At 42.3% G+C, this 24,055-nt stretch overlaps 2 protein-coding genes across 3 annotated transcripts in view; one reads left to right on the top strand and one right to left on the bottom strand.

Annotated features, from left to right (window-relative positions):
- The window catches only part of LOC122565276 (dedicator of cytokinesis protein 7-like), a 194,365-nt gene that overhangs the window by 56,618 nt on the left and 113,692 nt on the right, over positions 1-24,055 (top strand). For both annotated transcript variants that reach the window (XM_043721062.2, XM_043721061.2), the window contains exons 12-14: positions 515-612; positions 4,612-4,705; positions 5,535-5,697. In XM_043721062.2, the coding sequence (XP_043576997.1) occupies positions 515-612; positions 4,612-4,705; positions 5,535-5,697 (355 nt within the window). The remainder of the gene's footprint in view (positions 1-514; positions 613-4,611; positions 4,706-5,534; positions 5,698-24,055) is intronic.
- Positions 7,925-21,535, bottom strand: angptl4 (angiopoietin like 4). Its single transcript, XM_043721063.2, has 7 exons — positions 20,998-21,535; positions 19,388-19,498; positions 18,598-18,712; positions 12,401-12,514; positions 11,934-12,029; positions 10,749-11,024; positions 7,925-9,289 (listed from the first exon to the last, which is right to left on the bottom strand). The coding sequence occupies exons 1-7, from the start codon at positions 21,451-21,453 to the stop codon at positions 9,114-9,116; spliced, it is 1,344 nt and encodes a 447-aa protein (XP_043576998.1). The 5' UTR covers positions 21,454-21,535; the 3' UTR covers positions 7,925-9,113.

The raw sequence follows: 24,055 nt of genomic DNA, 5'->3' as shown, positions 1-24,055 counted from the left end.
GCTGTGGGCCTTGAAGTCATATGGATTCTAAGCTGCTGGAGTGAACCTACTCTGTCATGGATCGGTGTATTTTTATCATCAGCTCATTTGGAATGACATTTTTCCAGGTTGCTGCCAGTCTCTCATTCTCAGGATGTTTAGTGATATGAGAACAATTTTAACCAATTGGAAAAATTTGGTCAGACTGGGCGCAAAACTGAATTTATATCAGCTAGGGTTCACTCAGAGAGTATCTTTGGATATTGTGTAAAACCAGAAATCAGCTTAACCCTGTGGCCTTCACTCACAGGGAGTGAGTTACATGTTAAGCCAGCTAAGAATCTTTCAGCATGGAAAGAGGCCACTTGGCCTATCATTCCTGTACTGGTTCTTTGGGCAGTTCTACCCAATGCGTCCATCTCTGTTGCTCTTTCCCTTGCAAACAATAGAAGAACAAAAACAGCTGCTGATCTTTGAGAAAGTGGAACTAATCGCATTTAGTTCCTATAACTGTTCCTTTGCATGTTACATGTAGGCAGTGGGAGTGAGATGCGTTCACGATCATTGGACAACAGGAATCACATCCCCCAATTTGGACCTGTACAGCACAGCCTCAACATGTTTAATAAACAGGTATGGTGAGCATGCACTGCAAGAACAGCAATATCCAAAGTTCATCTTTCCCCAAACACTGCTGATTGTTCTTCTCTCAGCTGGGCTTGATCACTGCCAACAGCAGCCTTTGCAATTTTCAGACAGATTATTATCAATATCTCGTAGCCCTCTTGTTGACTTCTGTTTCTGCTTTTGCTGCAAACTTCCTCTTTAGTAGGTTTCTGTACCTGAATGTACCTTTACTTTATGTGTGTGTTAATTACCTCCATAGTAATGGTGCCTCTTGGTGGTGGTGACGAAAATTGAATTTTGCTTTCAGTTTGACAGAGAGAGGAGTGGGTATGAGTCTATCTTGTGAAATTTAAATAAAGATAATTATGAGGGCATGAAAGCAGAGCTGGCTAAAGTAAATTAGCAAAGTTGGTTAAAGGATAGGCCAATAGAGTTGGCATGGCTGACATTTGAGGGGATATTTCAGGACACACAGTAAACGTACATTTTAACATGTAAGAAAAATTTCAAGGTACGAACTCACCACTAGATTCTTTATTCTCTGGGTTGCCTTTCTGACATTGCTAATTCTCCTTGAAGTATAGGCTAGGGGAGGCAATGCCCTATTGGTATTATCGCTGAATTGTTAACCCCGAGACCCAGGTAAACTTCTGGGGATACAGATTTGAATCTCATCATGGCAGATGATATGATTGAAATCGATTTTAAAAAAAAAGTCTGGAATTAAGAGTCTATGACGACCATGAAAACGCATCTGGTTCACTAATGTTTTCAGGGAAGGAGACTGCCATTCTTACCTGGTCCGGTCTATAACAATGTTAACTGCCCTCTGGCCTATAACAACTCTGAACTGCCCTCTGGGCAAGTAGGGATGGGCAATAAATGCTGATCTAGACAATGGTGCCATTCATCCTATGAATGAATTAGAAAAGACATGGCAAACATGTGGGATGTTGCCCAAGTGACTCTTCTCTGTCGAAGCAGAGAGGTAATGGCCTAGTAGTATTATCACCAGACTGTTAGTCAGAACCCAGATAATATTCTGGGGACCTGGGTTTGAATCCCACCATGGCACAAGGAATTTGAATTCAATTTTTAAAAATCTGGAATTAAGAGTCTGATAATGACCATGAATCGATTGTTGAGAAATACCTATCTGGTGCACTATTGTTCTTTACGGAAGGAAACTGCCATCCTTACCTGGTCTGGCTTATATGTGACTCCACAACCACGGCAATGTGGATGACTCTCAACTGCCCTCTGAACAATTAGGCAATAAATGCTAGCCTGACCAGTGTTGATGTCATCCTGTGAATGAATTTTAAAAAAACCCAGATAACGATGGACTGAGAGCTCAATGTCAGATTGTACACTGTGTCCAGCTAATGTAATAAACTAACTGCATTGAAGATTCTGATCTCAGATGGTGCCACCATTTGTAGATTAAGCTATAGAGGCAGCAAAGCTCCTGATTTAGGCCTTGCCTCCACAAGAAGGAGGGACCTTGGGTTATTGACCCCAGATATCGCTAATTTGAAAGCTTTATCTTTCTCTTTTTGTATCTCCTATATTTGGGATCTGTCCAGACCTTAAACTCATCCAAATGAGTTTTGCATTCCGGTGTGCGTAGAGTTTTTTCTTTTTACTTCTTAATACTCTGATCTTCCTTTCTTCATTGTTTGCCTGAAACCTGACTCTTCAATGAAGTGTTTTGGTCACAAAGCCAAATTGATTCTTCTTTGGTTCACCATTTGTTTTTCTGAGGCTTCTGAAGCTCTTGGGGACCGTTTTCTACAGTAAGTGTGCTACATCCATGAAGTACACAACAACAGTGACAGCACAAAAAGTAATCTGTTGTCCTTTTAAAATATTTGGATAAATGTGCATATAATTTAGTGAATTACAACAGATAAACAGTGTCAGTATTCAATGGACTCATTGGGTGCAGAGGACATTTATCTGTGAGCCAGAAGAACATGGTGATATCGAAGAACATGGGTTCAAGTCCTAGCCAAGAAATTTGTCTGCAAAATCCAAACTGACACTCTGGTGCACAGCTGAGAGTCTGTTCTACTGAGTAATGGATGACACCTCTCCTCGATGTAACCTATCACAGAAACTAGGAGCAGCAGTAGGTACTTGGGCCCTTTGGATCTGCTGCACTATTCGATATGATCACGGCTGATCCTCTGTCTCAATGCCATTATTCCCGCTTTCTCCCCAGATCCCTTAATGCCTTTAAAATCAAAAAATGTATCTTTCCTTGATAGATTCAATGACTTGGGCTCCATGAACTTCTGAGAATTCCACATGTTGAATACATTTTGAGTGAAGATGTTTTTCTTCATTTTAGTTCTGATTGGTCAACCTGTATCCTTAGCCTATGACCCATGTTCTGAGGAAAAACATCCTCCAGTCCTGTTAGGATTTTATATGTTTGAATTAGATCCCCCTTCTCTTTCTAAATGCTAGTGAATATGAGCCCAGTCGAACTAATCTATTCTCATTGGACAGTTCTGCCACATCCGCTCTTAGTCTAGTGAACCTCCCCTTGCAATCCTACTGTGGCAAATCTGTTCTTTCTCAGGTACAGAAAGGAAGACTGTAAACAATACTCCAGGTATGATATCACTACGGCATGGTTTAACTACAGTAAGACATTCCTACTTCTGAACTCAAATCCTCTTGCAATGAAGGCCAATATACCTTTTACCAAAATACTATTTGCCTTCCTAATTGCTTGTTGGTCCTGCCTGTCAATTTTAATTGACCGATGTTCAAGAACACCCATATCCCTTTGTGCATCCACATTTCCCAATCTATCACCAATTAAATAATACTCTGCCTTTCTGTTTTTCACACCAAAGTGCATTGGTTCATGTTCAGCCACTTCGTGCTGCGTCCGTGATCACACACTCACTCAACTTGTCCAAATCACTTTGAAGTCTCTTTGCATCCTCACAACTCAAAATCCCGCTCACCTTTGTGTTGTCAGCAAACTTGGAAGCATTGCATTTGGTCCCTCATCCAAGACCTTTTATAGATATCATGAAGAGCTGGTGCCTAAGCAAATATCCCATGACCCAGTTATTCCAAGTTGTCCTGGCCATTATTTATCTCTGATCCAAAATGATTAAAACAAATGATGCGGTCAGTATTACATTGCTGTTTGTGGGAGTTTGCGCTGGGTAAGTAGTCTGTAGTCTTTCCTACAACAGCAAACATGTTTCACCTAATAGACATTCAAGTACTTCTACTTTGGCTGCCCTGGGAGCGTGAAAGATTCTACATAAATGCAAGTTACTTCTTCCTTTTTCAACCATAAAAATGTATGGATGGTTAGATGGCCTGTTAATGCAGTTCACTTGCTCCTTTACATGAGAGCAGAGTTAATGTCTCGAATCAGAGCTGAGGAAGGGTCACTGGACTTGAAACATTAACTCTGCTTTCTGTTCACAGATGCTGCCAGACCTGCTGAGTTTCTCCAGCAATTTTTAGGTTTTTTTCCTGATTTCTAGCATGCTGTTCTTTGATTTTGTTTTTGTTCAGATGGTCTCTTGATGACCACAGACAGTACTCCTCTGACGTCATCTTTTTACTACACAATTGAAGCCAAGAGGATTTCTAAAGTGTGAGCCCCATGAAGGAGAGTTGGTTTCTATGAATGTTTTATCTTTATGCTAATAGAGGTCAGTAAGACTGTTCCAGATACGACCAACTTGTGGCACATTTTCCATCCAACCTCAGAAACTGCCACCAAAGTACGATTCACTCATATCACATGCCTTATCACACACTGAATGTATTCATTCTCCCAGGGTGAAAGGCACTCAAATTCTTTATGACCCATCCCAAGATAACCTGAGTCCAGCAGTTCCGAACCCACAATCAGATTATTTGGTGGTCTAGCCTGGCACACATGATCCAGTTATACCTCATGTCCCCATTGTCAAATTACTCAAGGATTGGATTGTTTGGATTATGAATGTTTTTCTCCCTGATCAGGAGGAAGATAAGCTCAGTGATGAAGACCTGATGAAGTTCATCACAGATGAGAAAAAGCCATCACCTTTACTGAGGAGACTGCGCAAGATCCCAGGTAATCTTTAACACGATGAGTTGTATGTCCTGGCAACTCTCTTCTCTATAATACACCCATCACCCACAGGAATCCTGTTCTCTGTCATACACCTATCCCCCGGGGAATCCTCCTCTCTCTAAAACACCTATTGCCCGGGGAATCCCTCTCTGTGTAACACACCCATTGCCCCCAGGGAATCCCCCTCTCTATTGTAGACCACACTATAATACACGCTCCCAATCCCTGGCAACCCCACAATATATACCCCATCTCCACCCAGTCCCTGGAAATCCTGCACTGTGTAATATATATCCCTTACTCTTTATACAACATCTTTTTCATATCCTTGCATTTATATACTTTTTAATATACTGCAATCCCTTCCAACCACTGTGAATTCCACACCATATAATCTGCTCCCCCAGTTGGCACAGTGGCTCAGTGGTTAGCACTGCTGCCTCTCCGGTTTCCTCCAAAGATGTGGTGGTTAGATGGATTGGCTATGGGAAATGCAGGGTTACAGTGATTGGGTAGGGGACTGGGTCTGGGTGGGATGCTCTTTGGAGAGTCTGTGTGGACCTAATGGTGGAACATCCTGTTTCCACACTGTCGGAATTCTATGATTCAATCCCTAGGAATTTTGCACTATGAAAAACTACCCCAATCACTGGGGAATTTATAATGTGATATCCATTCCCCAGTCCCTGGAAATTCTACAGTCAATAATACAGTATCCCAGACCCTGAGGAATACTACACTATATGTATGGGTTGAGTATGTTTGCTATATGGATTAGACTTATCCTCAAGTGAGATCTGTTAACATTATCATATGTTTTTGATTGAAGGTATTTTCCGATTTGAATTGAGCCATGTTAAAGACACTCCATCCTTTTGTTTCACCCCGGACTTCTTGGAATTAAAGTCATCAAATAGTGGGGATACAGAGTTGGCTTTAGAAGTTTTAGAATTCCCTCTGCCAGGAGTTTTGACTCCATACACAATCTACAGGTAAGTGGGAGTTTGCAGCTTTCATTCTCAAGATGGTTCTTTTTCCTGCAACACCCCTTACCCCTCCACCATTTTCAACCCCTCATCCCCATTCAATTCCTTGACTTCCCCTCCAGTGGGATCTCACTGATATGTTAAACTCTGTGTATATGCCTTAAACCTCAGGCATTACCTGACAGTGGAATGTTCAGGGCATCAGGACACTGTCACCCTGCTTTGGTCTGCCTCTAACTGTCATTGTCCAGTCTAGGCCCACATGGCCAACATATGCTCTGCTCTCATGGGACAATTTTACCATTGGTTAGCTGTTTGCACACGTTTTACTTAGTCTATTTTTGCCACCTAGTGGCTATAATCTGTATACTTGAGCTGTAGTAATCTGAGTCTCGACTCTGATCTCTAGCATCTGCAGTCCTCACTTTCTCCTTGTAGTAATCAGAGCAAATTTCTGTTTGAAGCTGATTGATTGTTGTTACATGTACTGAGATACAGTGAAAAGTATTGTTTTGTGTGCTATCTGATCTGAAATATACTTTTTTATCTGTTGGATTTGTAATCTCCCAGCATTGACTGATCTGACAGCACAACGCAACATCCTTTCATAAATATTTCTGAGGTGGATAGATGTTGGATTGATATAAAATCTAACTGGTCCACTAATGTCCATTGAACAAGGTAACTGCCATATTTAGTCAAACTCCAATCTTGCCAATGTGGTTGACCAACTTTAAAGTTGGTCTACCCAACCACTCAATCTAACAGACTGGTTCAAGGGTGTTCATCACCACCTACTCAGGGCAGCTTAGATTGAGCAGTGAACCCTATAGTTACTGGTGTTCTAATCATGGCCAGACATGGAGAGACATACGTGAGTCAAGAGTGTGGTGGTGGAAAGGCAGCATCTGAGGAGCAGGAGAATCGATGTTTCAAGCATAAACTGTTCATCAGGAATGAGGCATGTGGGCCAAGGGGGCTGAGAGATAAATGGGAGTGGGGTGGGGCAGAGGGAAGGTAGCTGAGAATGTGATAGGTAGATAACATGGGGGGTGGGGAATGCAGATAAGTCAGAGAGGAAGGTGGACTGGATAGGTGGGAAGGAAGACGGACAGGTAGGACAGGTCAAGAGGGCGGTGCCAAGTTGGAAGGTTGGATCTGGTATAAGGTCAGCAGAGGGGAAATTAAGAAACTGGTGAAATCCACATTGATCCCACATGGTTGTTGGGTCCCAAGGCGGAAGATGTGTTCTTCCTCCAAGCGTTGGGTGGGAAGGGTTTGGTGATGGAGGAGGCCCAGGACCTGAATGTCCTTGGGGGAGTGGGAGGGGGAGTTAAAGTGTTCAGCCACGGAGTGGTGGGGTTGTTTTGTGCGTATCCTGGACATATCCTCTGAAGCATTCCCAAATAGGTGTCCTGTCTCCCCACTGTAGAGGAGACCAATCGGGAGCAACGAATACAGTAAATGACATGTGGAAATGCAGGTAAATCTCTGGCGAATGTGGAATTGAGACATACATCTGATGAATATGTCAGTGTACAATACAAACGTGAAACGCACAAGACTATTACTTTGTCTGTTCTCATTTGACCTCTTCAAATGTGAAGGATATTTAAAACACAAATAATCTTTGGTTTCCTCAGATGTGGAATCCTGATGTTGTTTGCTGCACTTGTGGTTCTGGGGATTGGTGAAATGAGGGTTTGGAATGAAGATGATTTGAGTAGTAATTCTATCATTTTGAATGTATTCTTTATCACTGTTCCCAGGATCCTGGTTGAAGTTTTTATGTCTGCTCAGTGTCACTTGAGTGGTGAGGTCAGTCTGTTAATATGGAGGTGTTCTGTATATGAGTTTGGTCTTTGACCAGCTACAGTCTGGGATTGGCTTATTTTCAGAAAAGAATATGGTAAATGTGTTTGTCACAGGGGACTGTGAATCTAAAAAAGCTTTCACTGCTAGCATTTTCATCACTTCGTGTCTTGGGGCAGTTGTAGACATTTTTGGATAAAGATTAATGACTACACTGAGGAAACAACTCCATTATCGTTATGTTGTACAACTATCAGGATGGTGGAAGGTAAAGTAAATGTACTTTGATCTTTTCTCTTTAGCAACTCTCTGTACCTATGGTGTATGGAGAATGATGTCATGCTAAGACGGCCACATCAGACGTTAATTGTAAATCCAACTCCCACTCCCCACAGTAATAAGCAAATAGACCAGACAAATATTTAAACCAAAAGGATAGTTTTTTTTTAGACAAAATATGATTAAAGAAATCATTTGATATTAAAATAACAGGCTTTAAAGGTTCTGTACAGCAGATGATAGAGGGTGACTCATTCCTCTCTGGGAGAGGCTCAGCCATTTTTATAAATTACAAAAGGCAAATTTGGAATATTAAATGTTTAAATACATAAAGGCAAACAAAAGAAACAATTAATAGTCTCAATTCTGAAGCTATTCATAGCCATGGTGATAAAGTCAATATGACTTGGACACATTCCTTTAAGTAGGAATCAAGCTACAAGTGTAACAGAGAAGCTGGTTTAAACAGTGACTAGCGCACTCAGGATGTGATATTGTAGGCACCTGAATCCAGGCCTGTCACTCTGGGTTTATGCCAGTGCCAAGATTGCACCCACATTTACTGTATAGGTTCACCAGAAACAATATATCTGTTTAACTTTATTTCAGAGAAAAAGCACAGCAATTTTATGGAAGTACAAAGAAAGGGTTCCTTTCAGAGCCACTGACATTTAAGAAGCTACAGTGTGCTGTTGCTTTGCTTCTGACAGTCTTGGCCTGGCCCTTCAGTGATAGAATGGTGCACTTTGACAAACCTTTTACCAATATAATGTCCAGGGACTTAGTAATTCTCTAGTATTCTGACACTAGTGTCAGCTCACTGTATGCCCAGTGGCAGTGATGTGTACACTATTTTCTGAAGTATAGATTACTCCTAATGCAGCTGAAATGAGAGTTAGCCCTGGGATGCTTGGATTTGAGTGATGTAGTAAATTGCTGAATGATCAGTGAGCAAAGGGTGAAATTGCATATTGGGAAAGCTCACAAACTTTCTTTTACAGAAGTTAGCTGCATTTACATGTTATTAACTTAAAAATTGAAAAAAAAACACTCAAGTAAAACTAATAGCTGCTTAGTGGCTTTGTGGACTTTGGATATGCTTGCATAGCTCAGCTGTTAATCCTGTGATACTTACTGCATTGTTTTGTTGCATAAACAGATAAAAATTATACATGTTTGGAGACTCTAGTCAGTGCATCCATTTTCCTTTAAAATATTGCATTGTATTCTCATCCCAGATGTAAACAGTGACTGCTTTTCTGTATTCTATCTCTGTCTCACTCTATCACTCTCACCCACACAGTCTCTGCCAGAATCTGAGTTGTTGTCGTTTATGCCTCTAGTTCCATAGGGCGAATCATCATTGTTGTGGTTTTCAGTGGGTAATTTCTGCCTTTCCAGGGCTTCCAGAATATTCCCTGTTTCCTCTCATGTCTCTGTCGGGGCTTGCTGGCAAAATACTTGCCATTCAGGTTGGCCTGTCCACACGTAGTGAACCACCATCCACCTGGAATAGACAGAAAGATGCCATTAAAGCTGTGGAAAACAAGCCAGCTCACAGCTCCAGTAAAATGTCGAGTCTGCCATGTATTTAATGCATGTAGAACCAGTCAGCATTGAGGTGGGCAGGGAGGCGGAATGCTCATGACCACCTGTGGGAGACACTGGACAGGAACTCACCCCCAGTTCTCCCAATCTCAAAACCAGAACAGCTGTTTTTCAGCAAAACAAAAGCAAAATGTTGCAGATGTTGGAAATCTGAAACAAACAATTCTGGAGAAACTCAGCAGGTCTGGCAGTATCTTCTCATGAAGAAATCAAGCCAGAGTCAAAACATAATTCTGGTTTTTCACACTCCACAGATGCTAACAAACTTCGTGAGTTTCTTCAGCATTCTCGGTTAGCGTCACTTCTTCCCAATGTTGGATCAAGGTTCCAACTGGTTTGACATAGAATCTATCCTTTGGGAAACACCCATTCTGTTGAAATAAAGGCCTCGCTAGCTCCCAGTGTGCAGGGACTACTGCCCTGAAGTCACCGACACACAGGTAAATCTACGCCCAGCCTCTCTACTACTCTGCAGTTCGAAGCATGTGATATCCCAGGACATTTCTGTCCATTCAGTCCATCTGCTGCTGATGACCCCTAAGGAGACTGCAGAAGTAGCATCTCCCTAAAGCATAGTGCAGAGTTCTGCCTTGAAATCAGTGTGTGGATGGCTAGCATAAGTTTCCCTCCTCCTTGTTCCCTTCCTCAACCTCTTATACTGTGGTGCCTGGGTATAGCATCCTACAGTGCAGCCATTCAGCCCATCATGTGGGTTCTAGCTCTTTGAAAAATCTGTCCAATTAGACCCACACCTTAGCTTCTCCCCAGACCCTGAAAGCTTTTCTTTTCTAAGGACGTGTCAATCACTGCTTAGAAGTTCCACTGGAGTTTGTTTCTGTCATCCTTTCCAGATCAGAACACTATTCTTCGTGAAAATAGTCTTCAAGTTCTATTGACAATTAGTTTGAACCTGGGGCCTTTGGTTACCAACTCACTTGCCTGAAGAAATAGTTTCTCCATTTTATACTCCTCAATTTCACCCATTAGGTTATTTTTTTTTTAATGTTTGCCATCCAAAGGAGCCAAGTGTGTTGCTGGCTCCAACTCCTGCAAGTCCCTCCGTGACAGTATTAAGTGTCTACCTACAATAAATGGACTGAGATGGTTCAAGGTGGCAATTCACCACCACCTTCTCAAGGGCACTGGGGACAGGCAATAAATGCTGGCCAGCCAGTGATGCCCATATCCCATGAATGCTCATTTTTTGATCCAATCCCAGCTTCTCTAATTTTTACAAATAGCTCATATTTGCAGAGATGCCAGTGAGCCTGAAATTCCATTGTTCTCGAGGGAAACCAAGGAGGAACATGATATTGTTTTAAAATTCAAGCATTTTTTGGGTCTGCCTGAGGACTGACCTGTTAGGTGTTTTGCACAGCTCATGTTGAACTTCAGGTCGTGGTCCTGGTCCCGAGTTGAAAAGCCCAGTCCACTCGACTCCCGGATGGCATTCTTGAGGTTTCCAGAAATGGGGCTCTTTAGGGTCATGGTGTAGTCAGTGGCCTCGCTGCCCAGGCTGAATGGATATTCAGTGTACTCAGTGTGATTCTCCCAGTCCTCCAGCTCAATACGCAACAGATATCCACCCTGGCGCACAATGGTATAAAGTTTCTCCAGACCCAGCCAGAATTCACCTGAAATCAAGAGCGTCTGATCAGAACAGAACAGAGAATTCTATTTGTTAAATGAGGATTTGCTGAATTGCTCTTGATGATCCTCTCTATGGTAGATTGGCTCAGTTGGCTGGATGGATGGATTGTGATGTAGGGATGCCAAACTGCATGGGTTCAGTTCCCACACTGGCCAAGGTGGTCAAGCTGGCCTTTAATCTCTTTTTTCACCTGAAGCCTGGTGAGCCTCAGTTTAACACTCGCCACCAGTCATCTCTCTCTAATGACAGCGCACCCTGTGATCATCTGGTGACTCTCACTAATGTTTCAGTGTGTTCTATCCAATATTCTGCGGTTTGTTGACATCAGCAAAAAGATTACCTGCTTATTATGATGGCCTTGCTGTGTGCAATTTGTTTGTTAATTTGATTCAGGGGTCATGAGCAAAGCCAATTCTGTACAACAGAGTGGTTTGTGAGGTCACTCCAGAGGAGAGTGAAGACTCACTTGTGTTATAGAGTCATAGAGATGTACAGCATGGGAACAGACCCTGTGGACCTGTGAGTTTGGAGTCAGAAATAGACCAGATAAAGCAAGGGAACATTTAGATACTAAAGCCCATCTTGTTCACTGATGTCCTATTAGTGTCCAAACATTGTTCATATTGTGCATCTAACAAATGAAATATTTATCTTCGTACGGTTTCCTGTTTACTCCCTACCTCTTCCGAAGGCATTGGATTCAAAATGTGCTTCAGTATTCCACTAAAAGAATGGTATATTCCTACCCTCATCTCTCACTCACTTTATTGCCTGGCCATCAGGTTCTGGAGCCAGGGCTGAATTGACCCAGAGGAACCAACCCATTGTAAGCTTGGCTTCTTTTGAAGTGAGCCAATATCCGTAGAGAATAGGCCTGCTGAGTCCTGCTTACCAGTCAGGTTGCCAAATCCATTCTTGTAAGCTTGCCAGAGGCGGTCAAAGTCCACTGACCCATCCCTCCTTCTCTGGATCACAGTCCAGCCACCTTCTGTTGGAAGACAAATATTTTATGAACTCATGTAGACTTGCCCAGATGGATGAGGTGTAAAATTAGATCTGACAAAATCAAAAGCAGTTCTGTGTTTCCTGTGGTCATTCTTACCCCCACTCCTTTTCTAGCCCCTCCCGAGCTTTGTTGCCAGGAACAAAGAGGTTAGTCGCATCCTCATTCCTGAGTAACAACAGCTCCCTCGCACTGTATCCATAAGCAGGTTCTCATCCTCTTTAAATAAGACCTTTGGCCCTGGACCCTTTTTCAACAAAAAGGAAGTAAACCTTTGACCCCATTTTTGGGAACAGTTCTGGCCTCATTTTCTGGAGAGTTCCAGACTCAGTCTCCAGTGATGTTAAAATTCTTACCTTCTGTCATTTGACAGAATGCTTCAAAGGGCTTTGAGCCTATTGGCTGGATTTTGTACACACTGGTGATTCGCTGTCCTTCCAAGTATAATTGGTGACAATCAGATGGCAGTTCTACAAGAAAGGAAGAGTGTGCACTTGTTAGGTATCAGGCATTTATTCACTCTTACTTGTCCGCATTTCAGTCTATTCCTGCAGATATTCTCACATCAAAAGTTATACAGCACGGAAACAAAGTTTTCTCCAGGTGTTAAATGTGAAGCTATTAAATTGGAGGCAGGGCAAAGAAACTAAAAGATTCTTGTTTCTTGCTATGTTTTCTTCTTAATTCTCATTTGCAGAAGGCACAAAGGTAACATTACCAAAACTTTTGCTTTAATGAATTTATACCCCTTAAGGAATGTTTATAGTAAGTTTATGTTCAATAAAAGCTTTACTCTTTCCAAAGACAGTGGTTCAACTCGGAATACATAAGTTTCAGAATCTTGAGAAATACAATTTCTCTTTGAGGGCTATTTGCCTGAACTTCAAACCATGGCGACTCAGCACTGCCAACTCAGTACAAGCTATTGTTAAAAGTTCAGCTTCTGTGCTGCAATAAATATGTCCTTTACCCCACAGTTGAACATCTGAAGTGGGTGGAGGCCATGTGTATCTGTGGGAGTGGCTAAATTACATAAGAGATTGCACGACCGATGGGAGGAGTTTATCCCCCCACCAACCCTACTTTTAGCTCTATTATTTTAACCAGAGACTGAACAGGGAGTATTTTTTCCTCTTCGCTCCAGCTGAAATAATGATGTGGAAGTGCCTGTGTCGGACTGGAGTGGACAAAGTCAGAAATCATACGATGCCACCTTATTTTTACTTTTTTATAATTATCTCTGCCTTATTTAGTTGGATTATGGGTCAACCCTTCGCTTGCTATTCAGCCACTGACACTTTGCTAACACTGTCTGACACTCTTGGTCACTTGCAGAGACTTATTCGACACTCCACTCACACAATTTGTATGATCTTTTGATCTCTCTTCCCATAAATTGTGTGTTCTGTGTGCTTCCCTCTCACTAGATCCGATGAAGGGGCTATGCTCCAAAAGCTTGTGATTTCAAGTAAACCTGTTGGACTATTACCTGGTGTTGAGTGATTTCTGACTTAGTCAACTGAAATAAATGAGTGAAGAAAGCATTAAGTATTTCCAAGTTTTGAGTTAAACAAGATGGAATTCACCCAAAATTTTAGATTAATTAACCATTTCCATTCAGTTTGTCTCTAGATTCACTTTTAGTTTATATTTTTCACTCGGACAATGATAAACCCCACTTTTAAATCTCTCCTACATGAAAGTGGGGATATGTAAATGAGAATCCCTGGGTTTTTTTTTAGTGCTTTAGTGACAGTGTTGAACACCTCTTTAAAAATCCACACAGTTTCTATGCTTTAGTTAACTTTTGAGGTGTGGGTGACAGAGCCAAGTTTGAATCTGGTTGATTGGTACGTTCAGTTCTGCTTTGGAGCTGCAGGTCACTCTGTGCTGCTTTATTTTGTAACAGAAGCAGCTCAGTGCTGTTCAGGGTGAAAGGATTAGGAGGCTTTGCTGGGGTTTTTCTGAAGGCTGACGTCAATGTGAACTTTTACCCAGTTGTCTCAGGATCCTGCTGTGCCCCTCCAGGCAGATACAGTCAGGCATTCCTTACGGCTTAATCAGAGAACACTAGGTCACTTGAGGCAATTAACACTTGCTGAACTGTGTGTGTTTGTTTGCTCTAGTTTTAATGCCCAGTTCTGTTGCTAGTTTCCCCGCTCAATCTCAGACTTCCTGCTGAGTGCTTGTCACTGATAAAGGGTCTGTTGGCTCAGTATTTCATCTCACAATGGAATTAGTTGATTCAAATTTTGAAGTGCCAAAATTTTTAATTAGTTAATGTTAAATTATAAACTAGGTATGTATATTACAGGGTGTTAGATGTATATTTGGCACTTTTGACAAATGTGTGGCACAGGATGTTTGTGTACGCTTACTGTGTAGAGTTATTGTATACCAGCCTCGTCATAATTTCATCCTATTTAACACATTTACCAACTGTATATTCTCTGCATTGTAAAAATCCCATTTACAGCAAAACCCTCAGGGTCCAATGCTCCCCAATTCTATACTCTAAAGGTCAGCTCAACCCTAACTCCATGGTTCAGCTAGCTCATCATTCCAAGTTTCAGAGCTGCACTAACTTTCAAGCGCTTACCACAATGGAGTTTATCTTAAATCCACCACAGTTTTATTCCTCTACACCTCTGGAAAGTACTCTAGCCTCCCTGAAAACACAGCTCTCAGGCTCTGACCATCGCACCCACCCTACAACCAACCATTAGCAAAAAAGTTCCTTCAGTCCAGTAAGCCCTACACTCTGAAATTCACCTTGCTTCCTCGTTACTTCTCTCATCCCCTTCCTTTCAGAGGCTCACTGAAACCACCTCTTTCACCAAAGCAATCCCATCAATCTCTTTTCCTTCTGGTGTCCATTTTTCCAAGCACCTTCAGATAATTTTCCATGTTGAAGGTGCTATGAAAATGCAGGTTATTTTTGAGGTATGGCTCTGTATAGGATTTATGTTCACTTTATATTTTAAAGATATGAACAGAGTGCAGACAGTCTCAGGCCTATCCAGACAGCTACTTTGACACCACACTCAAAATACTGTTTAAAAACTAGTCACATCCATTATGGAGATGCTTTCAGAGTCATGTACTGTTTAAAATACTCAATTTGTTTAAAAGGAGCTTAGTGTGATGGAGCCTTTGCTAATCAATGAGGTTTCTGTTTATGTCTGTGATTGCATTTAAAACTGATGGGAAGCAAAGATTTAAACTTTAGTAAACAAATGACAATGAATAATATAATTACAAGGGTATTTAATCAGCTTGAACTAAATATCTTGAATTATGGTGGTGAGTATTGCTTGCATTTCTAAACAAGGTACTGAACTTGAAGATGAACTTGTGTGGGTGTTGGGGAGGGTAGATCAAGTAATGCCCTAGTTCAACTCAGGTTAATGACATATAAAACAAAGATGAATACAGTAAATAGATGAGAGTTACAAAAAATAGTGATCCAACTGAATGGAGGAAAAGACTGAAGGCTGAATGGTCCACCCGTGTTTCAAGAAATTGCTTTCCATAGATATTTAAACTCAAATTTCCAATATTGGTAATTAAGCACATTAGACTTATTAGCTATTGGCTTTGTTGCTGCAGGTCACATACTTCAGATAAAATATTTATTGTTACTGACTGAAGTGGGGTGGAGGGGTGGGGAAAGGAGGTGATCATGATATATTTGGTGAATTATGAAATGTAGTGACAGCAGCTCAGGGTCTGAGGTTTACCCAGATAAATAAAACCCTCTGGGTCACTGGATTGGGACATACTCTGGCAATGGCTTAAATGGAAGCAAGTGGCCCAAAGCTGAAGCCCTCTGCAAGGGCAGTCTCTATCTTTGCTTTTGACACACTTCCTACTAACTGCCTCGTTTGGAAGTGGAGTAAAGGTCAGCGTGTTATGGGAAGAATTGAAGAAGGAAAAAAAATCTGCATGAGGGAAGTGCTCATCCAGAGAAAATAACAACTCGCAGAAGTTCAGGACTGGAGTGGGAAGCTGTTATGAATCAGGCTCTTCAACTTTCACTCACTTGGCTTTGAGCCACATTATTCACACATCAGCTTTATTTTAAAAACAAAAAAACAGTTTAAGCTTCTCTCCTACTTTGCAGATAAAAGTCTTTAATGTTTCCTCCCAGCTTGTGGCCAGCTCACAGCAGATTCAACTTTCACCTAGTTGGCGAGCAGCCACAGCTGCTATATTTCATTCGTAAGAAATTCCTGAACAGCTCATTTTCTGGGAGAGTCCTCCTCCTTCTTGGCTCCTGTCGGATCGGAATAGGGCTCAGCAACCATTCAGTGGGACTGCCTCATGCAGTGAGCAGCTTTGAGCAGCCTTTGAGCACAAGGCTTGCCTGGAACTGGGAGCATGGCTGGAATAAACATATGCCATACACAGCACTGGGTTTTTAAAAGGTAGATAAAATTGGGAAAAGGCTACAGATTTGACATTTAAAAATAGTAAATAAACAGCAAGGCACATCCATAAAAGGCAAAGTGGAGACTGGAATTTTACACTGTGAATGTCAACCTCATGTTTCTGTACAGATCTTAATAATCCTGCAGTATTTGATACAGATTCTTGCTAATATTTAATTCTCAGCCCTCCTTTTAAAATTACTCCCCCATACATATATTTTTATTATGTATTTGATCCAAACCAGGTCATGATCTTGTACACCTCTATTAAATATTTTTATATTTGAACGGTTATTGAAAGGGAAAAAGAAAGGCCTTACCCATAACCGAAACCTCTTTCCACACTATCTCAACTCTGAAGATGCCAACACTTGGAGTGTTTTCTAATTGCATACATCATATTTGAATTATGCTAGACAGCACTAGCACACAGTCCCATCATTTCCCCACTTTGCACTTTGGGTTTTTCCCTCAAGTCCTCATCCAATTTCCTTTTAAAGCAATTGACTGGCTCCACTTCTCACCAACTCTGAAGCCAGAGAGCAGCATGGTGGCTCAGTTGTCAGCACTGCTGCCTCACAAGTGCCAGGGACCTGGGTTCATTTCCACCCTTGAGTGACTGTCTATTTGGAGTTTGCATGGTGTCAGTGTCTGCGTAGGTTTCGTCCCACAGTCCTCCCAGTGGATTAGCTATTCTAAACTGTCTGTAGTAGTGAGGGATGTGCAGACTAGGTGGGTTAGCAATGTAAATGCAGGGTTTTGGGAATAGGGTTGGGGGTGAGTGCTCTATGAGCTGAATAGACTCTCGCACATTGTAGAGATTTTAGGATTCTAGATCATTACCACTCCTTGTTTAAAAAAACAAAACCTTCCTCACATCTGACCTTGCATTTCTTGGTCAAAACCTGTATCCCTTATTTCTTGTACCACTGGAAAATGGAAATAGCTTTTCTTTATCCATCTCTGATCCAAACCAGTCTGATCTTGTACACCTATCAATTCTCTCCTCCATTCCCTTCCTCCTTAGAAGGAAGAGGCTTTGCACAACACTACTCAGTGGGAGACAAAGGAGAAATCTCTTCACCTAGAAAAAGAGTGGTGTGCCTGGGGAATTCTCTGGCACTGGAAACAAAGAAGGCTAAAATATTGAAGACTTTCAAGAACAGTGTAGGTATAGTTCTTAGGACTAAAGGGATCAAAAGGATTTGGGGAGAGCAGAACAGGGTATTCAGTTGGAATGGCAGAACAGGTTTGAATGCTTCTGCTCCTATATTCTGTGTTTTTATGTTGAACAGTGTGGGGGGGAGGGGGTAAAAGAGGAGGAATACCACAGCCAAGTCTGGTCCTGCTTCATGCACTCATTCCAGTCGGGACCAGTGACCAGGAGCCTTGGCTGATTTACTAGACCCCCTAACATTCTGGCTTTGTGGATTTAAAAAAAAACTTATTTTTAAAAAACATTTGACAAACAAAAAAAAACCAATCTGTTTATAGGCAAAAGGGTCTCCCAGGAATTTGCCTGCCTTGCTCTCTCTGCCTGTAATGTTTTGAGTGCCCTTTCCCCCAGTTGGCCAGCAGCCATAAAAACATTCCATTTGCTGTTGTGTTCTGCACAGAATGTTCAAAGTCCAGCTGGCCCTCTTTCTACGTTAACGCAAGTATACCAGACATCTGTCGACTTGAAACCCCAGGTTAAGGAAGCATGAATACATTCTTGCAGCCCCAAATATACAACTCCTAATTACCTGTACATAGTCAGTGACATGAGACTGTGTCGGTTCCTGTGTGTTGCATGTGTTTGTTCATGTTTGTTCTCACATGGTGTGTTGGTCTGTCTATGCATGCAGTGATTTCTCAGACCTTAGAATAATAAAGTGGAATTTTCCTTATTATGAACTTCCACTTTAATAACAGCAACAGTAGCCTGTGGAATAAAGCAGTAAACTGAAGGGTTGTGGTTTAATTTTATTTCAAACTCCTTTACCTCAAAGATAGATCTAGCTTAGAGTAATGACACGAGAGAAAGAGGAAAGGGTGTATTTATTCAGATTCCATTGCCTTCCCACCTGCAGTTAGGTCTGGGAATGGGTGTTTTACTGGAATTTTTCTAAGAGTGTACTTACTGTCATCTGGCTTTGGCTCCATGCTGCTGTGTGTATGAGGAAATATCTCCATTCTTTGTTTGAAAATTGACCTCCAGTATGGACTGTCTTTAAGCTGTAATTTGTTTTCTGGCAGCTGTTTTGGAGAGGAGACTGGATTAAATTCCCCTTCTGTTACAATTCAAAATTACACACACAAGACAACATCAGTCTAAATGCAGAAGCAAGTTAATATAAAGCAGTGTTTGGATGTATAACAAATCTTAATCTGTGCTCCTGATTAAGAGTTTCAATAGTTTAGTATGTTTGCACTTGTGTTTCAGCTTTTTCCTTTCCAGTTGTGTACAGTTCTAACTGACACGATGCTACCCTTCCCAAGTCAGTTTAGTTCATTAAGCCTAGACTGTGAATGCTGGCAGAGTATTCAACATTATGGGAGGGTACTGGAACACATCCTCTCTTGTCTATACCTGAAACCTCAACACTTTCAATGAATACTGGAGCTATTGGAAAGTAATGAGGAACCTTGGCTGATTTTGACTTTTCTTCTCTGCCACTCCAGGGGCATCGACCAAAGTAGGCTGTGTCTAATATTTTGGAAAAGATCAATTAATTCCAGCCTCGTGCTTTCCAATGTGCCCATGCATATGCCCTTGCCTTGTTTTGGTAGTAGTGTTAAATTTGTTGTTCTAGTTACATAACATGCTTGTGTGTTTAGTAGAGATACTCCTTGCCTGTGTATATTTAATATTCCTATCACATACATTGTTTCATCTGTACTTATTTACCATTTGTTATTGTAGTCACGCACCTGGTTTTGCAGAATCTGGATTTGAACTCTCTGCTTTTCAAGCTGCAACTGCTGGTCTTCAATTTTTGTCAACAGTTCATTAATGTTTCTGCTTTGAGTTACCACCATGGACTGCAAAAAGTAAATGAATATTTTAAAATTCAGTAAATTTTTAAAAAATGATTCATGTTTTCTGAAAATTTGTAATCTGAGCATTAATTTTATACAAGGCAATATCTGGTTGGACTACAAGTTGATCAACAGAGTTTAAGAATGCATTCCTCGAATCTCAAAATCAGAAGGAAACCAATCTGTGCCATGATTTAACGGTCAGACTCAGTTGAGTTGAAGGATCTCCTACCTAAACATGGTCAGTTCAAATCTCACATCAAGATTTCAGCCTATAAGCTAAGCTAATACTTATAAAATGCAATGCTGAGTGAGCGGTATGGATATTAAGTTGCCCATTTATGTGGCTATGGAGAAAAAAATCCCTTTGCACGATTTAAAGAGATTCTCTTCATTGACCTGGATATCACTTTCCCCTCAACTGACCACTAAACACACAGATTGTCTGGTCTTTATGCATTTGCTGTTTGTGGGATCTTGCAGTGCACAAATTGGCTGATGGCAACCCTTGAAAATTATTGGGCTGGAATGTTAGAAAGTTAGAGAATATTAGAAATAGTTCTGAGGAAGGGTCCCTCCACCCAAAACATTAATTGATTTCTCTCCACAGATGCTGCCAGATCTGTTGAGCTTTGTGAAATTTCAGGGATTTTTTTCTGATTTACAGCATCCAGATTCCTTTTAAAAAAAAGGGCCAGTTCTTTTTATTCTCTTCCTATTCCTAGGTTTTATTATACTACCTCCTTTTTCAGCAAACTCAGTAATATTTAGTGACTGAATTGCTGCTGTACAATGCTGATTGTACTAAGTGGTGTGAAGTACAGTATATCCCTAACCCCAGGCAGCAGTGTGGCTCACATCACGATCCACACGCACTACACGATTGTCTAATATACTGCTGACTGGGACGTATTGCATTAATCATAACCCATGTTGTAAGCATTGAGGTGTTCTTTGGGACATGTCCCTGTCTTCCATTATTGCCAACGTGCAGCATTTCCGAGTGTCCGGTTTATATTGGAGTGTACTGGTCTTATATATGTGCACCTTGTAAACTCATTGGGGGGGGGGGGGGGAAGAGGAGGGGTAACAGAATGCCACTTCCCTTTTCTAACTTCAAAAACACCCCCGAATTTCGAATCAAAATCGTTTTAGTGTCTCAGTGTTAAATGAGAACAATAAAGAGGTAGCGAATACTTCTGCTGTTTAAGCTGCTGGCTGATTGTTACAGATACCAGTGTCACTTATTTGGAACACCTACACACTAAGATCAGTTCCAGTTCATTTTTCACTCCAAAAGATCTACTCAAAAAAACCTCCTGCATTCTTATTTACACCACGATTAAATAATTGGCTAATCAAATTGTTTTGCAATACCCTTCGTAAAAAGTCCACATACAAATAAGTTAATGCACTTTTAACTGCTAAAGGGAAGGTATCAAGTTCTCTATTAGACTGAAAAACTACAGTAAAATATCAACAGGTGTCACTTTGTGACTTACTCGGATACTGTTAAAACTGCTTCCAGCTCTGTCCCTGCTCACTAGGCTCTCCACCTTCTCCTCCACGCTCCGCAGCGCCCTGTCCATCCTCAGCCTGTCCTGCTCCATCTCCTCCACCTTGGCCCGCAGGCTGGCGGAGACCTGCGGCAGGTGAGCCCCGGGCAGGTTCGGCGGCTCCAGCCCGGAGCGCTGCTGATCGAGGCGGCCGGCCAGCTCGGCCAGGCTGCGGTTGTGGGAGCCCAGCTGCTCCATGACCTGGCGGAGCTGCTCCTTGCTCCGGTCCACATGCTGCTTGAGGCCGTGTCCGAGCTGCAGGAGCCCGTGGGCGATGAGGTTCACCTCGTCCCAGGAGGCGAACTGCATGTGCCTGTCCTTGCCCTTCTTAGCTGCAGCTCCCTCGGTGAAACTGGCCGCACAGATAACAATGCACAGCGGGCCGGCGAAAGGCAGCTTCATCTCTTGTATTTCTTTTTGTCTTCAAAAATAATCGTGCTTTCTCTCTGCGTCTCTCCTTGTCTTCTGTGCTGCCCCGCCGCTGTCTGCCCCTTTAAATAGCGGGAGTGACTGGGAGCCGCCCCCAGCTAAACAGCATGAAGTTGGCAACACGGAGTGGAGAGTCACAGTGTCATCGCTGGCTGACAGAACGGAAAACGGGCTGCAGTGAATTATAGAATCATAAAATCCCCACAGTGCAGGCAGAGACCATTTGGCCCATCGAGCACACACCGACCCTACAAAGTAGCCAGACCCCACCCATACTCCTCTCATCTCACATTTCCCCTGGCTAATCCACCTAGTCCACACATCCCTGGACACTATGGGGCAATTTAGCTTCAGTAATCCACCTAGTCCACACATCCCTGGACACTATGGGGCAATTTAGCTTGGCTAATCCACCTAGCCTGAGCATCCCTGGATATATGGGGCAATTAGCAAGGCCCGCACCAATCAACCCCACCACCCCATGGCTGGACATTTCAACTCTTTCCCCCCAACCAACTCTGCCGAGGACATGCAGGTCCTAGGCCTCACCCATCGCCACTCCCTTACCACCTGACGCCTGGAGGAAGAACGCCTCATCTTCTGCCTCGGGACGCTTCAACCCCATGGCATCAATGTGGACTTCACCAGTTTCCTCATTTCCCCCCCCCCCAATTCCAACCTTCCAGCTCAGCACCTTCATGACCTGTCAATCTTCCTTCCCACCTATCCACTCCACCCTCCTCTCTAACCTATCACCTTTATCCCCTCCTCCATCCACCTATTGCACTTTCAGCTACCTTCCCCCCCAGCCTCAACCCCTCCCATTTATCTCTCCACCCTCACCCCCACCCCCCAAGGCTCCCAGTCTCATTCCTAATGAAGGGCTTTTGCCTGAAACGTCAATTTTCCTGCTCCTCTGATGCTGCCTGACCTGCTGTGCTTTTCCAGCACCACACTCTTGACTCTAATCTCCAGCATCTGCAGTACTCACTTTCGCCCAATTAGCCTGACTAATCCACTTAGCCTGCACATCCCTGGACACTATAGGGCAATTGAGCATGGCTAATCCACTTAGCCTGCACGTTTTTGGACTCAGTGGAAACCCACAGGGAGAAGGTGCCAACTCTAAACAGTTCCCTGAGTTTAGAATTGAACCTGGGTTCCTGGCGTTGTGAGGCAGTAGTGCTAACTGCTCTTGGATAAACATCTCATGTTTAATGGGTTAAGATAAGTCATCAGTATTTCTCTTTGCCCTACCTTCAAATAGTGCCTTTGAATTTTGACTTTAAATACTTGGGGAGTCTGGCTGCCATTTTATATTTTTACGTATTTTGATTTCAAATGACCTTTGGGCTCAGGGCAGTTCTGTGTCAGAAGCTTCCAGGAGTAAACCCGATAAACAGTCCATACATTTTCTTTAAAAATTGTGACTTTAGAATTGATGAGTCTGGAAGTGGAAGAAAGAGCTGTTGAATAAGGCTGCGGTTCCTTTGAAGAAAGCTCAGGTTGTGCTTCAGTTAAATTAGCCACATCCGGATCGATCCTGTAGTTTAGCCCATATTGCATAGCAGTGGCTTAGTGCCCAGTACTATGATTCACCATCTCCAATTCAACACATTCTGTTGCATGAAGGCATTTGGAAAAGGAAAAAAGAGAGAGAGAATGGCAGGGAGAGAGGGGGGAGGGAGAGACGGGGGGGAGAGAGGGAGAGAGAGAGAGAGAGAGAGAGAGAGAAACATATGGAGAGATTGCAGGAAAGAGGCTGATAGGAGTTCTCTGGTTTTTGGTTCTTGATTTTACCCCTTAACAGTTAGTATCAGTCATGGTCTGCCGCTGACCCCCAGTAAGCGTTCTCCCAAATTCTGAATGCATTTTAGGCAGTGCAGCAGCACAGTACTGTCATTCGTGAGTAGGGACCAAAGGGGTTGCACGTTTGCTGCGATTTTCCACACGATAAATTTGGAGTCTTTATTGGGATAACATAGAACACTTTCCTCCCCCATCACCAACCCATCAGGGGGTTGAATTTAAAACCCGCAATTGATGAGGATACATGTTTACCACAAATTCTTGATTATTTTTCATGTGGTGGATTGTCTAAAATATGTTTGTCTTTCTGAATTCAAAGAGAAAAAAAAGCATTCTTAATAAAGTTACAGTTCAGCAATATGCAGATACCCCATTTCCCGCATGCTCCTATGCATTGCTTGCTTTACTTTCTGAATTGTGGTATTGACTAATTATTTGCACTGCAGTGCAATGTAGAATTTAATACCATGCTAACAAGAATAATGTATCAGAATGGTGGTCTTCTTGATGACTTTCACCTCTGAGCAATTAGCATATAAGCTTCAGTTCCTCTCTAGAATTTAAGGTGACACTTCAATGCAGTACTAATGGAGTGCTACACTGATGAGTTTTGTCTTTCCTCAGAGGGATGTAAAGATCTGATGGCTCTATGTGATAAATTGTCAAGACTGTTACCTTGACCAACATTTAACTAACATCAACTAAAGCAGATTTTCTGGTCAATTATCTCACCACTGTCTGTGGTACTTGCCTGTGTGTACAAAGT

This window comes from Chiloscyllium plagiosum, unplaced genomic scaffold (genome assembly GCF_037043375.1).
Source record: "Chiloscyllium plagiosum isolate Xiang-an unplaced genomic scaffold, Cpla_swu_hap1 HiC_scaffold_28, whole genome shotgun sequence".
In the NCBI taxonomy this organism is placed as follows: domain Eukaryota; kingdom Metazoa; phylum Chordata; class Chondrichthyes; order Orectolobiformes; family Hemiscylliidae; genus Chiloscyllium; species Chiloscyllium plagiosum.
This window is presented reverse-complemented; position numbering and strand designations above follow the sequence as displayed.